Source organism: Mesoplodon bidens (assembly GCF_964165515.1).
Source record: "Mesoplodon bidens genome assembly, chromosome: 1".
NCBI classification, from domain to species: Eukaryota; Metazoa; Chordata; class Mammalia; order Artiodactyla; family Ziphiidae; genus Mesoplodon; species Mesoplodon bidens.
In genome coordinates this window covers 218,378,908-218,400,005 of record NC_138176.1, presented here as the reverse complement: position 1 = coordinate 218,400,005, position 21,098 = coordinate 218,378,908, and the positions used below count along the sequence as shown (strand labels likewise).

The 21,098-nt window shown below is 38.0% G+C and overlaps 1 protein-coding gene across 4 annotated transcripts in view; it reads left to right on the top strand.

Moving 5' to 3' along the window:
* INPP4B (inositol polyphosphate-4-phosphatase type II B) overlaps window positions 1-21,098 on the top strand; it is an 886,823-nt gene that overhangs the window by 632,362 nt on the left and 233,363 nt on the right. For 3 of the 4 annotated variants that reach the window (XM_081245267.1, XM_081245268.1, XM_081245266.1), the window contains 2 exons: window positions 292-342; window positions 8,701-8,780. In XM_081245267.1, coding sequence (XP_081101393.1) covers window positions 292-342; window positions 8,701-8,780 — 131 coding nt within the window. Of the gene's footprint in view, window positions 1-291; window positions 343-8,700; window positions 8,781-21,098 lie in introns of those variants that run through there. The other variant, XM_081245269.1, reaches the window with a different exon arrangement.

Sequence of the window (21,098 nt, the reverse complement as noted above, 5' to 3'; positions counted from 1 at the left end):
CTTTTCAAGGAGATTAAAAGTGATTCACCTAAAGCCCAGATATCTCTGTATTTGACAAGGGGTGATGGGATGAGCTCTGTCTACTTAAGAACCTCAGGAAGTTCAGGAACTATAAAAGGATAGCGTCGTTGTTGCCCACAGTGGATGTCATACACAGGAACCTTCAGTAATGATTAAGCACAGAGTCCGAATTGACGCCAGATGAGGGAAAATGCAAATAGCACCTGTGTGAAGCTTCTGCACTGGTTTCTACTCCAAAGTCATACAGAAAATGTTTGTTTTTCTCCTTAGGTTAGAACCAGTGTCCTCTCCGAACATAAGGATCCCCCGCCAGAGGTTGGGGTAAGTGTTTCTTTTGTTTCCAAAAGGCACACACATCACTTCTAAGCTAATCATTTGGGTTTTCTCTGGCCTCCTGCCTTCTAGGTGACAAATAAAATTGAGTTAAATTAATAGGGTGTGACCATGCAAGGAGACACGGTCACATATTTGCAGAATTGCGTGGACTTCATTCCTTGTCTCCTGAAAATCATCCTCAAGAGAATTCTTATTTAGTTCAGTTGTCTAGAGATGAGTCTAGAAATTGCCCTGCAGGTAACTGAGATGTGATTTGGAGCCAACATTCTGGGACCAACAGGAGGCTGGGAAATTGCAGGTGCGAGCTCGACTGCTTCCGCAAGGATGCAGAAGGCTGACTAGCTATGGGACTGTGATGTTTTCTGCGTCCAGCCACTTCAACACTGTAGGGCAGGTTGAAACAGAAGCTGCCACCGAAGTGCAGGAAAATCCAGCTGAGGTTTTCCTGCTGCATCTGAGCCATTGCATCTCAAGCTTTTAAAAGTTGGGAGAGCAAGAGGGTAACAGGTAATTTTGCTTAGACAAGTTTAGAGTAGGCAATGGAGGCTCCTGAAGAATAGCCCAGCAGGCTGGTCCCTGGGATCTTGCATTTAGAAAGGTGGAAAAAGTCCAGAAGTAAGTTGAGTCTAAGAGGCCCTGCCAACTGAAAAGCCTATTTGAAATTCCCTGAAATCCTACAGGCAGTTGGCCACCTTCTTCCGGTGGGTGAGGGGAGCCCTGTACTAGGTAGCATTCATTTCCTCACTGGCAGCAGCTGCCATCCCAACCTGCCAAGGGAGCCCTCCAGAAAGCGTGCCTTGGCTGAGAAGCGAGTCAGCCACCTCTGCACCTCTCAGCGCAGGGGAAGGAAAAGGGTACTTCGTGCTCTCTCATGCCGAACGCAGCCTTCTAGTTTCTTCCTGGAACAGGCTGAATAACTCTCTTTGACTTAAATGAAGCTTCATGCTTTGTTTCCTGCCAGTCCCTTCAGCCTCTTGTGCTGCTCTCACTTCCACCGCCAGTCTTGGTGCCAAGACTACCTGGGCTTCTAGAGTTTCTCCCAAGGAACCAGCGAGTCCTCCCAGCCTCAGGCCTCTCTCCCTGCAGGACACATGCAGTCTCCTTGCCTGGCTGCCTACTGGTGCTCTCTCCCAGCTCAGGACTCGGGTCACAGGCCTTTTGCCTACGACCACTCAGACGTCCTCCTTCAAACTAGAACCACCAGTGCAAGCCGTCCTCACACCCTTTACAGTTCCTTCATATAATGTAAGGCCTTCTGAAATTTGTAACTCTTTTTTTTTTTTTTTTTTTTGCGGTACACGGGCCTCTCACTACTGTGGCCTCTCCCGTTGCGGAGCACAGGCTCCGGACATGCAGGCTCAGCGGCCATGGCTCACGGGCCCAGCCGCTCCGCGGCATGTGGGATGCTCCCGGACCAGGGCACGAACCTGTGTCCCCTGCATCGGCAGGCTGACTCTCAGCCACTGCACCACCAGGGAAGCCCTGTAACTCTTTTTTTAAATTAAAAAAAAAATCTATAGTGCTTTACAATTTTCCAACGTTTCACACACATGATTCCATATAATCCCATAATAACCCTTTTCCCCTATTTTGCTCCTCCCCCTTCCCTCTCCCTACTAATGACCACTAGCTTGTTCACTGTATCTGTGAGTCTGCTTCTTTTTTGATTTATTCACTAGTTCGTTGTGTTTTTTATGTTTCACATATAAGTGATATCATACAGTATTTGTCTTTCTTTGTCTGACTTTTTTCACTTAGCATAATGCCCTCCAAGTCCATCCATGTTGCTGCAAATGGCAAAAAAAAAAAAAAAAGAAATTTATAACTCTTAATAAGTTAATCATTTGTTTTTAAAAACTCCCATTTATTTTTTGAGGTTCAAGAAAGATGCGCTGGTTTAATTATTTTCCTCCAACTGCTCACTGCCACAATTTCCCTGTGTTAAGTCCCCCCCTGTTTGAGATTTTAATGACATCTTGGCCTAATTGTATGAATTTCCCCCCTAGTTTTTCTCTCATTCAAGTTCTTGGAATGGAATGCACCTTATTCATTTTAAAACTTGAGTCTCTTCTCTGGTTTTAAATTATTCTCTTCCACCCTCTCCTCCACCATTTCCCGCTTCAGGCTGTAGACATCTCTGTGCTTCTAGCAACTTGTGGTGGGGGGAGGGGGAATGGCCCATTTTCACACATTCTCCCCTTTCCTCCTTTCATTGCTCAGTTGCTCAGGAGAAAGGAAAAGGGGGCAGGTTCCTTCTGTGCTTGCCCACCATGAGGTGTGGTGCCCTTTATGCTGGTTTTGATGCTTCTCAGCATAATGCTGCCTGAGTTCTCTTTGTGGCAGAGTGAAATGCTGGCTCTCCTGTGAGCACAAATATAGGTATTTCTGGAGGCCTTGGAGGCCCCTTCCCATTGTATACTTTCCCATCATGGGGGATCTGGTTCTGGCTGAACCGTGTCTCTTCTGACCGTTTCTATGAACCCCAGCAACATCGGGTACTAGATAATCAATGATTCTCAAAGGAGACACAATCATCAGTTCCCAACACAGCAGAGGTAGAGATGGTTTGGACACCTTCAAGCTTCATAAATCATGTTTTGGGTCCATATTCCCATGACTTTGGTTTTGGCCTTGGAGATAGAGATGTCTTCCTGAGGGTAATGAAGAGAGAGATCCGCTTCATTTCCTAAATTGTATCCTCCCCAAATTCTGACCTCTCTCTTCCAACACTACCTTTATATGAACTGGCTGTGTTGTGGTTACTAATAGGCCAGTTTCTCTAAACTGGCTCCTTTTAGGCACTGTGATGAGGTTTTCTGAACTTATAATGTGGAACATTTGTTATCTTGTGTCCTCATCCTTGACAAAGACTCATCTGTAATTCCTGGACCAAAATAAACTTCTCAGTGGGCATTCTCCGACATGCCTATTGTATCATTTAGGAATGCATTCAGAAGCAAGTAACTGGATGAAGAGTAGGTAACAGACTTGTTCTTCTCATGTTAGGAAAAGTCATGGGGAAATTGCCCAAGTCTCCAGCTACTCAAAATGACTTAAAGCAACCAGGCTCTGTCCATTGTCCTGCTTCTCCTTTCTTAAAGTGTTGTACAGTCTGACCATTACACCTCCAGGTATCACATTCCAAATTGAAAAGGTTCTGAGCAACTCATCCTGTTCCTTCAGTTCTGGAAAGGAAAACTCAATTGGTATACAGTCATTCCTCAATATCCTCAGGATATTTGTTCCAGGATCCTCCTCGGATACCAAAATCCATGGATGCTCAAGTCCCTTACAGTTGGCTTTGCATATCTGCAGGTTTTATATCAGTGGTTCTGCATCCCAGGGTACAGAGGGCCAACTGTCCCACCACTTACATAATCACTGAGAAGATCAGAGTCCCTGGGTAAAAGGGAATCGAGATACAATTCCCATTTAAACAAAATCAAGATGCTATTAGTAATGCAACTTGGGCAGAATGGGTATTATATATTAGTAACGTCTCCACTCTCCTACTAGATGTTAAACTCCATGATTGCAAAGATCATGTATATTTTGTTTACTTTAATAGCCCTAGCTCTGTGCCTGGAAATTAGCAAATCATGATATACGTATTGAATGCATTAGGAAGCATACCATGATTTTGGTTTGCCAACCATCTTATTTTTTTTAGAACCACCAGAATAAAAAGGGAGGGGGTGTCTAAAAATAATTGCAATAACATGGTAAGAATTGAGTACATTTTATGACACATCAGAAATCAACAAAATGGCAATTATATTACCAAACTAAATCTCAAGTATGATAAGAATGAGTCTAAATAAGAACAAGTCAGCATGCCTTGGCTTTTCTAACACACTCCGAGCACATGATATTCTGGATAGAGAAAAATTGTCATCCTTGAGCTGATTAATATACATCTCATCACTCCTCCAAAATATTTTTTTGGACACTGAAAAAAATTCTTGAGAATTTAAGTTCTTGGCCAAGAACATAGAGCAGGTAATGGCTCTGCCATTACAATGTGCCACGGACTCTAGCCACTGAGTACTCCAATTTAAAAAATGAACTAAAATTTTTTATTATAAATCTTTCAAATATGTTCCATACATTTCTTTGCATTCTTCAGCAGCATCTATTAGATGAAACCACACCTTTGTTGATGACTTAGTCAAGCAGATACCAATCTGTGCTCTGAGACCTTGTGAGGTATATTCATAGTAAAGATGTAATTTTATAATATATGACTTTGCCCTAAACTGCATTTTAATGTGTTCTTTGGACTGTTCATCAAGTTGTAATAGATATTCTCTCAGTTCTTTTTTCTTTGTGATGTATTTTTTCAGCGCATATAGTTCATGTACCCTCTGTCCCTTGCTATAGAATGGGAAACCACACAACCATGTCTGTTAGGGTAGAGAGGAAAGAAAAAGCACCTGTACAAAAGTATGAAAAAGGGCCCATCCTGTAAGTTATGTGCAGGAGATGCTGTGTATCAGGCTGCCTCACAATATAAACTTCTGGTTTTCAAAGACCTTTTAAAACCTACACCACAGTTCCAGTATATAGTTTTATGAGAATATGTCAGAGTATTATGGATATCTTCATTTACCCTAAAAAACCAGCACTGTCTTCTAGAGACATAAAGGACCACATAACTTTCATATAAAAGACCACATAACTTTCATATCTTTTTTTTCACTAGAATTTATTCTTGTTTATATTTCCCTGAATCTAACTTTTATTTTTAAACGTACATTTTTCTTTTTTATAATAGGAATTTCTCATAGACTTTTTAAAAAAAATACTCTGCCTTTTCCAAAAAGTATTTGAAGTGGACTTATATTTAAGTTATCTGACTTCTGGGCATATTTTCCTTAAGCACTATGCAAGCTAATATTTATGCAGTGCTTCCTATTTTCCCAGCAATGTACTAAGTGCTTTGCCTGTATTACTTTAATTCTCATAACAATAAGTATGAGAAAGATACAGTTATCATATGCAACTTTTTCATCCAGAAACTAAGGCCTAGTATGGTGGAGTAACTTGTCCATGTCCCAGATTTGTGAGAGAGAAGAGAGGCAAATGGAGCTTGACAGTGCCCATCAGTGTACAGCCAGCCTAGGGGCTGGGAGAAGTGATTTAATTGCCCAGATTTCCATTTTTGGACATAATCATGGATTTAGAACTACCCTTCAGATCTCCAACTCTAGTGACACTTTAATTTTTTTCTTCTTCTTTGTTTTTAAATTCTCCCCTGATATTGGAGCTCCCAGTTTAAAACCTTAAAGATGAGAATTTTAGAAACAATACCGAAGGAGAGATGAAAACATTGTTCCCTGAGTTATATTTGGAATATAAACAGATTTTTTGAAATAATTTTCTTGAATTCTATGATTATGATTAAAGTGACAGTAAAGATAAAATAACTCTATATTAAGTTATTTTGCATTAGCATTGTGTGCTATTTTCCCTCCATGGGAATTCAGGTTTCATAATAGAGAAGACTGTTTTCTCTCTAATTCATTCTTTGACCAGGAGTCCAATGAATATTCATGTAAATGAATGATGTGTTTTCCACTTTCAGGGGTGTGGAGGATCCTAGTTTTATTTATACTGAGGTGAAGCAAACACATAAAAACCTGCTAGAAAGTAAGAGTATAGGCAAGTCCATTGTTCGGTATTGCAATGTGAAACAATTAGGTAATGTCTTTAAACTGAGGGATTTTATTAAATGCATTTTATGCAACACGTTATCCTAATGTACAGTTATTTTTAGAATAAATTTAAAAAATGTTTTTAGAATAAATAACACTTCCTCTGGTTTGACACCCTTTCATAATGCCATTACCTAAGTTGATTTATAATGGATTGTATGATTTCTGTAAGCTCTCTCTCAAAGGATAATATCCTTTGAGATTAAGCACGTGGCTGACAGTTGTGATGGAAAAGGTTGACTCACAGGCATCCTTTCTGGCACACTGCAAACACTCACAGTGCAGCAGTGGGTGTAGCATGCAGCCTCTCTGTTCCGGACAATGGGCTGAGCTAGAAGATGGACGAGCCAAGGTCCTGCTTCCACAGGAGCTCCCGGCCTGGTGGGCAGGAAAGACATTCAATGACTTGTAGTCACAGACTACTTGCAGCTGTGCCTGCTGGTGTGTCTGGGATGCATATCTGAAAATAGCCCCTCCACCTGTCTCTCATTGCTACATTCCCGTCTGGGACATCTGCTGCTTCTGTTGCTGAAAAGACCACACTAACATTCATGGCATGTGCAGTTCGTTTTCTTAATTCTAAAACCATCCCTTCCTTCACAAATCTCAAAAGGCAAGGAGAAGAAATAACATGAAATTTGGGGGCACCGTGACATTTCTGATGGGTTGAGCATTTTCTTCAAGTGAGGATACTGAGTGAGGGGTAGAATTTAAATTAATAAGCCTAATTACCTGTGAAAGAGTAATAAGCAAGACATCTCTTTAAAATACAAAATGCTAAAGTGAAATTCACTACCACGGTATACAATCCGCAAGCTAAAAAACTGTTTTGATTTCCCACAGTTCAGTGAATTATAATGCTTTATAAATATCTGCAGAAGGAGTATTTCTTTTATATCTCATAGTATAAATTACTTGAAAGCTAGTGTCTATGCCATTCATTCATTTATTGTCAGTCACTATTTATCACACACAGAAAACAAAGCTCGTTGTGGATCTTCAAATCTCAATTTTTATTTTGAGGGGAGGACAGAATAAGCAATTAAATGCATAATATTTAAGTGACAATAGAAAACATACAACAGGATAAGGAATGGAGACGAGCAGTGTGGAGCAGGGGAGCCCTTTTATACAGCGACGTCCTAGTAGGTTATCTGCTGAGGTGGCATAAGTGCTTTTGTTCAGCTGGGTCTCTCCTAGACACTCTCTGCCCCTTACTGAAAAGTCACCCTAAATTTTGGCTTTGTTCATACAGCTCTTGGAATTCTTCTCTGCCTTGATTCACTCTCAGCACTCATGTCATCACAGCTTGTTTCCACAAATCTTCTGTTTTCACATAACATTCTTCACCTAATAATTTAGTCTTCTGTGATCCCCAATTTGGCGACTTGGTATCTAAACCACTTCTTCGAGTTTCAAGTGAATTAATTAGGTTTTATCATTACTAACATATAGGCATCTCCAACCTACAACCGAGTTGTATTTCAAATGTTTGCCTTTAAGACTTTTGAACCAGTTCTTCTAAGTTAGAACTTTGAAAAGAAGGAGAAAAATTCTGACCTGAAGCTTGTCTTTTCTATGCTCAAGGATCACTTTGTGTAGATGCAGCCTCTTACGTATGGAATCACTGCGCACTTTCCTCTGAAAAGAACCAGTTGACTTAATTCCAGCATCTCATTCTAGGGCAGGCTGGCAACAGACGTATGAAGAGAGAATGTTCTGGAAAGATGTAGTGTAGACTTCTTGTAAAGTATTACAGTGTGTTAGGCAGCAATGGTATGGGTATGATACTGATATTTTCATGTTTACATCTTGACCTTGAAAGGAGAATGAGACATCTTATTTATGGTATACCATAATATTGTGACTTTTAAATCACAAGCAGCCAGGAATATTAAAAAGAGGTGAAAGATTTTTATCCTGGAAAAGAAAAACCAATTTAGTGTTTTATTCTTTATATTATGAGTCAGAGAGTATAGAAGATAGATATGTTCATAGATAGTCAACACCCAGTATGATCGGTTAAAAAAGCAATTTTAGAAAATGTAATTGAATAAGTACCATTCTTTTTTGTGTGTTGGAGTGAAATTGTCCCATGCTAGTGTAGAAATAACAAAGGAAACAAATACTTTTAAACATTGCTGTGATGGGGGAGAAATGTAGCATTTCTATTTATAACTTGCACAGAATCCCACATAAAAATAGCTCCAACTAACAGATTTGCTCATATCTGGAATACAAAGTTGTTGCTGCCCATGACTTGAAGAATTCGAATAAGAACAAGGACGGCATGGGTAAATATTAAAAGTCTGTCATCTTTTCTTTTATCTCAGTTTTCATGTGGGGAGAAAATGTGTTCATGGAAAAGTCCTGGCTTCTGTGTTACACATTTTGTTATTTTCCTGGCTATTCATCTCTGGTTTTAATGAGAAGGATGCATTTGCATCCCTCAACCTCGCCCCATGAAGTGGATATCTATTACTGATGCTTGTGTTTCTGTCAATGAAATATTTGTCAGGCTAATAGATTTAACATTTCACTCTTCTGAAGACTAGTTTTGTGTGATTGCTGTGACACAAAATACTGAGAACCTCAGAAGTTAATGGAAACCATTCTTTCTTATTTTCAGCGAAGCTTTCTGGGCTATGCCAGTTTTAAAGTTGGGGATCTACTGAAGTCCAAGGAGCAAGTGCTGACCCTGAGCCTGAGGTGGGTCTCAATGCTGTTAAATTTAACAGCCTGTGATATTTATTGAAGGCTGGTTGGGTTTGAAAGTTACGATTCTTGCAGATGTTTGGATGTCAACTCTCAAACAGCTTACATTCTCCTTTGCAACAAGTTACAGGGAAACAGCAATTATTCAGGTTCATATTCAAGTCTGTGTTTCACATGGTCAAAAGTTATCAGTTCTTGTAGGGAAAAAAAATGACATTATTAACAAACTAGTGGTGGCCAGAGGGTTAGGGGTGGGAAATGGACAAAAAGGTGAAGGAGATTAAGCAGTACAAACTACCAGTTATATAAGTCACAGGAATGTAATGTACAGCAGGGGAATATAGTCAATAATAATATAATAGCTTTGTATGGTGCATAATCTGTAAAAATATCAAATCACTGTATTGTACACCTGAAGCCAATATAATATTGTAAGCAACTATACTTCAATATAAAATAAAAAATAAAGCGATGAAACTTGAAATGAAACTTCAAAAAATAAGGTGATAAAATTCTTTGAAAGTAAGAAAGTAAATAGAGATGATGGGCATATTACTAAATAATATTTCTGTTACTTATCAAAATGTTACTTTTTAAATCAAGTGAGTTTCTAGGTTTGAAATATGTTTGTTAGAGGCAACTTGCAGATTTATGATAATAAAGGGTAAGCTGATTATTCTCTTTTTTTAAGTTTATTTTGCTGCTATACTATTAAATATAAAGTGTAAGTTAAATATATAAAGTATAAGTTAAAACAGACTCATTGCAACAGACAGCAGATCAGAGATGCTTTTGAGTATGAGTACAATCTGTTTTGATACAGATGACACAACAATCTTTAGGAACTGCACCGTGTTTTCATACTAAGAAGAGTATTAAATAGATTAATCATTTCTTTTTAACTTCATTATAAATTAGAAAAATGGTATGTTATTTTCTAACTGTATAATAACTTTAAAATTATGTATATGTGGAGAACACTGCCTTACAATATTTATATAGTATAAATGAATATAAAAATTGTAGAGAACATAGTTTGTAAATCTTAAGATGCTCTTCTTTTGATGAAATGTAGAGACCATTGTCAGGGAACAGACAATGTGTCAAGTTTGTTTGCCCTCTGTCCAGCCCCTAAGGACCCATTATAACCAATTTATTTCAGTGTAGATGTCATGGTTTATGGTGGAATCTGTACTGCTGGCTGTCTCCTATCTGATTTTTTCCTGATCCTTACAGTTTTGCATTTTGACTTAAGAGATGGTATAAAATAATTTAAAGTAACACATGTTCATGCAGAAAAATAAGTGTTGAAGGGTTCTACTGAGGCTGTCATCTTCTTTTTGGCTTCCTTTTGGCCGTAAATTTTTTTGTTGTTGCATTTTATTTGGGACGGCATTTAAAAATCTTTATAGTTTTGTGGTGTTATTCCCAATAAAATGTTGCTGTGTTTATTTTCTGTTGGAAGTGTGTAAGTGACAGCTAAAATGTCTATCTGTCGCTGTCACTGGTATCCTAGAAGATAGCTATTACCTATCTAGCATGGCAGTTAGATTTGACCCAAGTGCCCCTGGATTCATGATATAAGATGTCAGACATTGAGTTTGCTGAGAACCACCAGCAGGTCACATGTTTTCTATCTAAGTTGCATGGTACTTTATTCCTCACCTTGCTGATCACAAACTGCAGTGTTGATTGTATCATAACTGTCATTAACGTCTGCAGCCCTCTGCACAACATTTAGACACTGGCTTTGAAACAGATATCAGGGACCCAGAAATCCTTAGTGAAATGAAAATATGTGAACACACACGATTAGAGGAAGGATAGGAACAGAAAGATCTAGTTTAGAATGTTACACTTAGAAGGAAAAAGGGATATAATAATTCCAGATTTAGAGGAAATCAAGACACATTTCCACTTTTGATTTTAATACTCCTGATTCTTATTTATTTGATTTTGATTGTATAAAAGGAAACCAAATTTAGCAACAAAGCATTGCATTTTCTAGAAAAAATAATTTTTGAAAGCCAATTTTGAAATGGCGAGGTTAATATTTTTTTTCCCTTTTTGCGCTTTGCCAAATTTGTAGATTTCTCCCCCTATGAACAAGACACATTATAGATTTATCATAACCTGCTGATTTCTGTTGCTTCGTGTTTTTCCATCTGTTGTAATTTATCTGCTTTCCACTGACTTGGCAACCTCTGAGGTACTGAGTTAGAAAAACGTTAAATCAGAAATAAGAAGCATTTTTTTGGTTATTAGTTTTGTTTTTACTATTCCTTTGTACTGACAATATCTGACTTTTATTCCTTTTATATTCAGGTCATAATTTTTAAAGAATAGAATTCTCAGATTTCTGTAAAACAAATTCACAGAAATAAGGGTAAGGGTGTATTTGTCGGCACCGTTCTTGGATAGTGAGCATCCCCAGAATCTGTCTAGTTTTGTTTGTGTTCACTGTCCCTTTGGGTTGCTTCTTATAAGTCAGATTTCAAACTCTCAAACTAGTTTCATGGAATACCATAGTTTAATGTGGCCTGTCCTATGTGCTGTGAACTGGAATTTTTGAGTTTGAGTTGAATTTTTATTTTCCACAAAAAACTGAAAAGGGAAAGAAGTGTGGGACTTATTTATAGACTTAGACTCAAATTTCATGAAATATGGTACAGTGCATTTTTGAAATTGTAGGCTAAAATTTGTTTACATGTATTGGGGAGAATGCCTCCGATATAGAAAGTGGTTCCCACTCATGTAACTCATCTTAATTTAAATGCATAGCCACTAAATTTCTGTCTAAGTGTTCTAGTATCCCAATCGGTGTCTTTATTTAGTATTAACCCTTGTACCTTTATATGACATCTGCTTTGTTTTTCTAGTTTACATTTGGTAGTTCCTGTCTACTCTGACTTCCTTTAGATCTGAATCATACTTTCTGTTTCGTTTTCTAGCTCATTACTATCTATTCCTGACTTCCATACTGTACTGTAAACAAGCTAAGGTTCTTGTATAGCGGATTACAACTTCAGACATGGAAGACACTGGTTAATATTACAATAATAGTAATAATAATGAGAAGAGAAGGAGGAGGAGGTGGAGGAGGAAGATATTATGAGACACTACGTGTTTTATGCTCTGATAAGTATGTTAGAGATGTTGTTTCATGGACCCTTATCAGTGTATGACGTTATTACTTTTGTCATTTTATAAACTAAGGAACTGAGGTATAGAAAGCAGTTAAGTAATTTGCACAAAGTTACAATGCTCTTAACATAAGAAAGCCAAGGCGTGAAGCCACACGTTTCTGACTACAAATCCTGTGCTCTTAATGACTCACTTTTTGTCCCCATTGACCAAGGGGAAAACCGAGATCTAGTTAAAACATGTCCTGTGTCACGTGACTTGGTAATGGCAGAACAAAGCAAGGACTGAGGTCCAGGACCACTCGCTCAAGGTGTCTTCCACATTGATTTCACCACGGTGCCTGGATTTATAGCAAATGAAGACCTAATGAGTGTTAGTGGCCATGGAGAACTCAGGAATATTAGCCATGATGGCAGAAAGTGAGAACCAGCCTGCTAGGTTAAGGGGGAATGGAGACTAAGGGAAACCTGGGGAATCTATTCTCACCCCAGAACCATGGCCCTGAGCCTGGTTTACTGCCCAAGCACCTAACAGTTATTTGTTCTACCAACCTGACCTGAGTCTCTTGGAATCATAACAAGCAGAAATTTAGAACATCATAATACTGTCTTATTTAATTACAGAATGGAGAAGCAGATCTTTCTCTGGCAATGGCGCTAGAGATCAGGGGAAAAATTACGTTGCTATTAAAGTAGTCAGACAATCACAAAGGCAGAAAAAGAGGCAGGGATAAAAATTATTTCTTAGGAAATCCTTCTCAGAAGAATTGAGACAGATAGAGTGCTTTGACCTTGTCTTACCCTTGTTGCCTATCTCCACACAGTTCGGACTTCATTCAGTGACTGTTCATTCAGCAAGCATTTATCATGAATTTTTCATAGGCTAACTATAGTAATAGGTTCTTTACCAAATTTTTTAAAATAGTAACAGAGTTAACATTTTGCAGTTGATATTACTAATAACACTGTTAATGAATAATCTTGTTATTTATTGATCATCTACAAGCATGCAAGGGATATGTTGGGTACTTCTCCTGAACTATATAATTTAATCCCTGCAGCTTTATCATCCCAGTTTTCTAGCAACTTGTCTAAGATTCTGCAGGTACTAACTGTACAAGTAGGATTAGAATTCAGTTGAGTCTGACTCCAGAGCTTCTTCTGCTTTTATTTTCCTGCCTGATAGGAAGCTAATGATCTCACAGCATCTTTGCTTTCTTCTCCATTTTATATTCTATCTTTTGGAGAGTTTTAGGGACCTCAATTACTTTTTATTAATGTTTTAATCTTAAAATTCAATTTTATATGCCTGTGACATAGTAGAGAGGTTCAATAATTATTTGTTGAGATTTTGATTCATGATGATGACTTATATTTTTATGGATGCTAAATATGAACCTGGTACCATTTATTTCCAAGTGGAATCCACCTATATTAGTGAATATAATGCAGTCTAAGCTTTAGAGTATATCTGAGACAAGTAACTTTCAGAGTAATAGTGAGTGATAGATTGTGATTTGCTTGAAAGGCTGAAAACCTTACTTAGAATTCACATTTATTTCAGTGTAGGTCACATTGCCTTGCCACAGAAACATTCAGCTCATCTTAGCAACTGCTGTGTTATTTCTTTTGTAACCTTCCACATGTAATTCCCCCCCAAATTAAGCAAACATTTATTATAATTTTATCATAGTGGATGTGACCAAATTTTCTTGAATGCAGATGTATAAGAATTTATCCATAAAAAGAGAATTTATGTTTCCTTTTCATTTATTTATTTATTTATTTTTTTTTTTTTTTTTTTTTGCGGTATGTGGGCCTCGCGCTGTTGTGGCCTCTCCCGTTGCGGAGCACAGGCTCTGGACGCGCAGGCTCAGCGGCCATGGCTCACGGGCCCAGCCACTCCGCGGCATGTGGGATCTTCCCGGACCGGGGCACGAACCCGTGTCCCCTGCATCGGCAGGCAGGCTCTCAACCACTGCGCCACCAGGGAAGCCCTCCTTTTCATTTATGACTTCTGCCACATTTACAGTAGTGCTGTCGTGAAATGTACAACGTAAGACTCCGATGATCCTAGACAGACATATGACGTTATGTTTTATAATATACAGATGTATGGGAGGGGCTCTGAAAGAAACAAACAATGAATGTCTACTGTTTTTAAATTTTTCCTATTTTATGTAACATTTTATATGTGTACATGTTCATGCAAATACCACATGGATTTTATGGATAGGTATGTTTGTACATTTATATTCTTTTACGATTATTTTGCTTTCTCCCAAACTTGACTATTTATTTTCCATTATTGTCAAATGTGTGTGTTTAGAGAAGGTAAGATCCAAATTATGGAGTCTTAAGTTTTGTTTGATTTTGTTTTTTGGTGTTTTGCTTAATTTAACTTCTTACACACACACACACACACACACACACAGGCACAAACACGCACTTCCATTTTATTTCTAAAAACAGAAGAATGACAAAAAAACAAACAAACAAAAAAAACTCCCGCATATTTTTAACTGAATCTCCCAAAGGCATGTTCTTAATTTAAGAGCTGGAAGCAATATTAAGGAGAGGTTCCTTAGGCTCGGACACAGAGTTTTCTACAGCAGCGTACTCAGAGCGATAAAAAAAATGAAATTGTCACTAACATTTCTCAGGTTGAGAGCCAAGGCCCGTTCTGTAGGCCATAGGGCAGTGGATCAGAATGTTTGTTCCTGGAATGCTCGAATGCCTGTGAATCCCCACGTTCACCTGAGACCGAACTTGGCCATAGATTGACAACACAGTTTTAACTGATAAATTTATTTTTCATTTGAAATGGAATTAAACTTTGTTTTTTCATTTCCTACTGCAACTCTTTTCCTGCATGCAAATAATGCTTACTTTAAGCACCAGATACTGTCTTTAAAATTGTATGTGTGACAACAACATATTTTCTTATATTTACTTGGACTTCAGAGATGCTTTTAAAAAATCACACCCAAGCATCTTGAATATGTTTTGAATATGCTTTATTCTCCTTTAAAAGTCGCTTCCAGTTAGTTTTGCTAGGTATCGGAAAGTAGGATTACAGCAGAAAGTTCTGCTGGTTCCACCACACTAAGCTTTATACACGTCTAAGACATTTTCTATGTTACATAAGGGTGGTAGACATTGACTGGTGGCCAAAAAGCCTGCTTTAAGAGAAAATAGCATATCAGTGATTAATTATAAAACAGAATAGTATTAAACTTTATTAAGCGCACTCGTGGAAAAGCTCGAGGATAAGGATGTCATGTAAAAGCTAACTTGATGCTTTTGCCTAGAAATTTCTAAAAATGCCCACCCTAACCGCTGAAAACAATGAAAAAGAACACTGCATTCTTTTCCTTTGGGAGGGAACAGCAAGAAAACATGCACGTCAGTAGCAAATGCACACTCATGCTTGATCCAGATGCACACATATAGGAAAAGCCTCGAATCTCTGGAATGCTCTATTCACCGTGCTTTTGGCATAATTCAGAACGAAGACAGGAAGCTCCTCCAGGACAGCTTCTCTGATTCTGACACTGACTCGGACCTCATAGACACATAGGAGGAGGTAACTAACACTGTTTGAGGTTTATGATGGATTAAGTGTTTCAAATGTCTTACCTTACTGAATCTTCTAATACCCTTGCCTGGAAGGTGATATTATTCTTGTTTTATAAGCTAACTGAGGAGTAGCAGTATAACTTTCTAAGGTCACACAGCTGGGACAGGATGGATATTAGAAGAGAAGAAGGGTTCTTAGAGAATATATATTTTGTTTAGAATTTTAGGATTAAATAAGTTTACAGACCAGAAGAGATCTTGACACTTTAGCTTCTTCTTGGACCCCTTTAGTGAACTGGAAGTCGAACTTAGGAGGCCATATGTCTTTCCCATTTTCCGACAGGTCAGTGTTAGAAAAGTGTTCCTATTTTATCCCAGACTTTATCTTCTTGCCACATTCCCAGCTCTCCTTCATAGTGTTAAGTAGAATAAGCCTCATACCTTTTCTCTATGATTGCATAGTGTTAAGTAGAATAAGTCTCATACCTTTTCTCTATGATTGCAGGTTTTTTGCCCAACTTTAAATCTTCTCTCCTTTTTTACTCAGCAAGAAATGTAATGTAGTAGAAAGAGCGCCAGACTTTCCTACCAGATTTGGGTTCAAGTCCCAGCTGTGTCACCAGCTGTGTCACCCCAGGCATGTTGTTTATTCTCTAACATCTGTTAATGGAAATAGTAATGACCTCCCTCCCAAGGTGATTCTAGGCAATTGATAAATGCAGTGAAGTTCCATGCATTGCCATGCATTAGAGAAAAACAATCTATAATGATTGCTTCTTGCATTAAACTTACTAATTCCTTCACCCATCACTTAATGTTTTGCTTAGTTTTCTTAGTTTGTTGTAGGTCTTTCTTAAAATGTGACATACACAATTCTCTAAATTGAGCAGTGGCAGAGAGGTTGATTTAACCTTTGATCTTTGGCTTTAATCACACTGACACCAGATTTGGCTTCTTATCAAATGGCAGATACCAGCAAGAGACATAGGGAAAGTATTTGGTTGAAACAGGCTGCATTCTGATAGAGTTGGGAAAAATCGCAAATTTGCTTTGACTTCAAATTTTAGCAATATAGCATTGAAATCAGGACAGACATTCATAAAAGTGACACAGAATGTCAATTGCTTTTAGGGTTTACCGATGCATGTTATTGCCGAATCTTTAATAAACTGTCTACAGAAATAAATTCAAGTGGTGTTTCTCAGGACTGGTCTGTGAAAAGGAAGGGAAACATCAAAAGCAGAAGTAGGACTATTTGCTTCTAAAACTGATTCTGTTCTTATATATAACTGTGTCAGTGTCATTTAGGAACAAGACTGTCTAAAATTATCAAAAGGCTCTAACATGAGCCACTTTGTAATAACTACTAAAATGACATTAATTTATTATAAAATAAGAGAATGCAAAATATACAAATATCATGGGCTTAGGACAGTAGAGAAATAGAAAGTGTATGGGATTTAGAGACATGCCTGAGCCCAAATCCTGGCTTTTTTATTATCCAGAAGGATGATTGATTACTCTGAGACTCAGTTTTCTTATCTGTGAAAAGGGGATAACAGTGGTGCCCATCTCACAGCCTCAGCTCACATGAATTACTAAAGTGAAATGTTTATAACAGTTCCTGACACATAGTAAGTGCTCAATAAATGTTGGCTGTAATTTTTATTATTTTTTTCTTTTTATTGATTAGCTTCTCTAGCCTTAGGTGTTTTGATGTTGTTTTCGTTGTTCCCAGGTGAGAATTAGACAAATGGTACCCAACCCATCTGAAACAGTACCTGATGCAAAGCATGTGCCCATCATGCTCGTCACCTATTTTTAAAATTATCATCCTCACCAGTATTATTATTCCCCATTTCATCCAACTAGACTTTCATTTATAACTTAAATGGCTCTACAGTGGTATAGTCTGCATTGTTCTTTATGTTCCTAATCCATTTTCATGGGGTGGGAGGTATGACCATGGAAACCGATTAGCATTTCCTTAGTTTGCATTATTCAAAATATGTCATATTTGTCAGATTGCAAATTAGAGTTTTCAGTCACTGAAGAGACATCGCATACTTAGAGCACACTTCAATAGCTCCTCAATTTGTAGAGAAAAGCCTGAACTCTTCCCTTTTTTAAAATGCAGATCTCGTAAAGTTAATAGCCGTACATAGACCTACCTGCTTAAGAAGTTTGAGAGCTAATTTAGCTTTGAAAATAATTTGCAGGAATGATTAGGCCTGCAAGGAATTATATTTGACCTGAAAAAATTTTGTATAGGATTTGCCCATATTTACTGAAGTTGCTTTCATCATTATCACCCTGTATTTCTGCTGCTCTGGACACATTTATATCAGCTTTTTCCGAAGAATGTTATTTGGAACACTGGTATCCCTTCAGTTATTAGTATGTGTTCTTCGAATGAAGGAGTTTTATGTCCAGTAAGTTTGAAAATGTTATATTCAAAAAAGTGAAGAGGGTGACCTTATTGTAGGATTTCTCAGAGCCTTCATTAAGTCCTCAAGTCCTTCTAGGACTCTCAGAGGCAATGTCGCCTACAGCTTTTCCCTAACTATTTTGAAGCCAAGAAGCTTTCTTTCTGGAAAGCTTTCTTTAACAGCTTATCAGACAGACACTGTGTTCCAAGAAAAGCAGCTGCATAGCTGAGAAAGTCCTGATTTTGAACAATATAAACAACCAAGTATTTTCCAGAGAAATATATGAGACACTCTCTATATGTATTCATCCACTTTTCCCCACCATGAGCATTTTCTCGAACAGACACCTCTGCAGACAGGCCTGTGGTCTTCATCCAAATGAACCCTCATCCTATACACAAACCCTGCACCCTATCCACATGCAGTTACCCAGCCCTGTTTCTCCCACCCCCCCCACTCCCTGTCCACAGGCATTGCCAACCCTGTGTCATTTTACACCCATGCCATGGACTATATAGACACCCATTTGTGAGATTTGTACAGAATATGCGGAAAGGGGAAAGGAGTGACAAAATACATGCTTTCTTTTTTATAGTCATTGACAGATTCTTTTTAAGCTTGCATAAGTGGACACACACTTATTTTCACAATCAGTTAATATTATAACCACCCTGAACTGAATTTAGGTCTTCTCCTGAAGGTTCTGCCCTTTGGTGCTTGTCCTTTCTTGGTTAAATTCAGAAACATTAGGTGCCTTAACTATAGCCCAAGTTAGAAATCGCAGCATCCATTTCCAACTCATCTTTTCTACAGTTCTCATCTGATCTCATCTAAGGCTCTTTTTCTGCTTTAAATTTATATGTCTTCCTGTCCCTGCACCCAAACGAACATGAACATGAAAATAAGTGTGGAGAAACCTCAGCCAAGAGATACAAGATAGTAAGTCTGCTTTCTCAGCTTCATCTGCAACCACACACGTAACCCTTGACATTGATCATCACTTCCTTTGTCATTTGTAGTGGCTTATATGCACATAACACTTTCTAAAGGTGGAGTCAGAGTCTCTGTAGTTCTTTGGAAACCCCTCTTCTCAGGGTTTTGAGCTCAGTTTCAACCTCAGCCAGCAAGAGAGCAATGTCCATAGGTGTAGATGGTGCTCCTAAGATTCTTTCCCACACTGATGTCCTATTATTTTCCCTCCATCTTTTGTTATCCCTTGCCTGGGATGGTCTCACCCATCTGAAATCCCTAGTATTCTCCATACTTATTCTCATTAGGAACTGAGAGACGATAGTCTCCAGGCATGTCAGTGAAAAGGGCTGGTCACTAGCCCCTACCCAGGCTCCGCAATTTCCTAAGACCAAATTGACCATTTTCCTATCATCAGGCTTTTGAAGAAGCAGGTCAGAACTCATTATTCCTGCTCCAGCTAACACAGGCTTAATGATCACTGGAAGGTCACTATTCTTAACTGTGTTCCTAGTGAGGTTTGGCTTTGCTTTTTCATTTACACGTTGTCAGTTCTACTTAATATATATGAGTGAGCTGTGTTGGAGGTACCATCCTTGAGGAACTGTAGAAAGTTACCTGCTCCTTAAAAATGTATTCCCTAATAGCATGCTCTAACCTAGGATTTTCCACCCTAATACATTAAGTGAAATTCACTGATGTCTGTTGTTCTGTGGTATAGCATGGTGCCTCATAGTAAAAGTGTGGTTGAATGAAATTGTTTGCAATAAGACTTCAGGAAGATAAAGAACTGAGTCAGGAAAAGGAAGACAAGTGCAGTTTTATAATGGAAGATAGGAAAACTAGAAAGTATACAAAGTCATATCATGAAAGATTTTAAGAAGGCAGAAGAGAAGGATGAGATCAAAGATAAAAAGATGTAGAATAAGACAGAGAAGAGAACAGACATGCTTATTTTGCTTTACTTAATTACTTTTAATACCAATATAACCACATTGTTTTTCTCAGTGCTGTGCTACAATAGGGGCTGGTTGCTTCTAGCAATGGGCTCAGCCTATTGGTGACCCATTGGGTCCCTTGATCAATGTACTCAAGCTTATTAGAGTTTAACAGAAAATGTTAGGTAATTAAAGATTAGTCTTTATACATTGTGTGGCACTGATGAATTTATTACATTATGGGACAGTTTACCATCTTACAGGGAAAGTAGATTTAAAAATCAATTGAAATCATTGAATGCAGGTTTAATTAGACTTGATCTAAGTGCTACTTGGCATATATTACATTATGACAAGCAGATGCAATGACCAGTTTTGCTTGTAGATACATGCTGTATGTTGCTTCTTTCTGATGTTCACACATGTAAGTTGGAAAGTAAACACACTCCTTTAGAACTTAATATAAAAATTGATTGCTAAAAACAAATTTAGGTTGCCATAATAAACTTGGTCTAATCCTCATCCATCCATCTAAGACCAGAACAGATAACTTGAATTTTATTTTATTTTAATCTTCCCCACCATCGATGCAGTCTCTCGAATTCAAAGCAGGTTTAAGGTTCAATCCTAAACTTAGATATGGTGTCTAGTGGGGATTATTTTTCTCTTATCTAGAATCAAATTGAGGATTTTCCAGGGACCTACACAATAAGTAGGAAAGAGAGACTCTAACAGTTTTCAGGTTTGCTTGTTTGTTGGGCAGACTACCAACTAACAATAAATTTCTTGGCTATGGAGACTTACTTCTAGTACTAGTAAACGTGAATTGCTTCTCTGACCAGGTGATATGCCTTTCAAGTACTTTAAGGATTGGCCTGTTATTGTAACACTGGAGGAAGTTCGAGTTCCATTACTGTCACCAGGAGGTGATTACTTTCCTTAAATTTCTTCATCTGACTACTAATGATAATAATGCCACTGAGATGAGCTTAAATTATGAATTCATAAGGCAGATTTTTAGAATCTCTTTATACTTTAGTAGGAAAAAATATTTTCTCCCTCTTTCTTTCATGCCAACTCTTCTTCCCTTGAACCCCCACTAGTTCTTGAAACAAATACTATGCTAATTTTTAAAGTTTGAGGTTTTAAGCGTGTTATGGACTGAATATTTGTATCCCTCAAATGTATCTGTTGAGGCCCTAAACTCCACTGTGATGTTATTTGAAGATGGGGACTTTGGGAAGTAATTGGAGT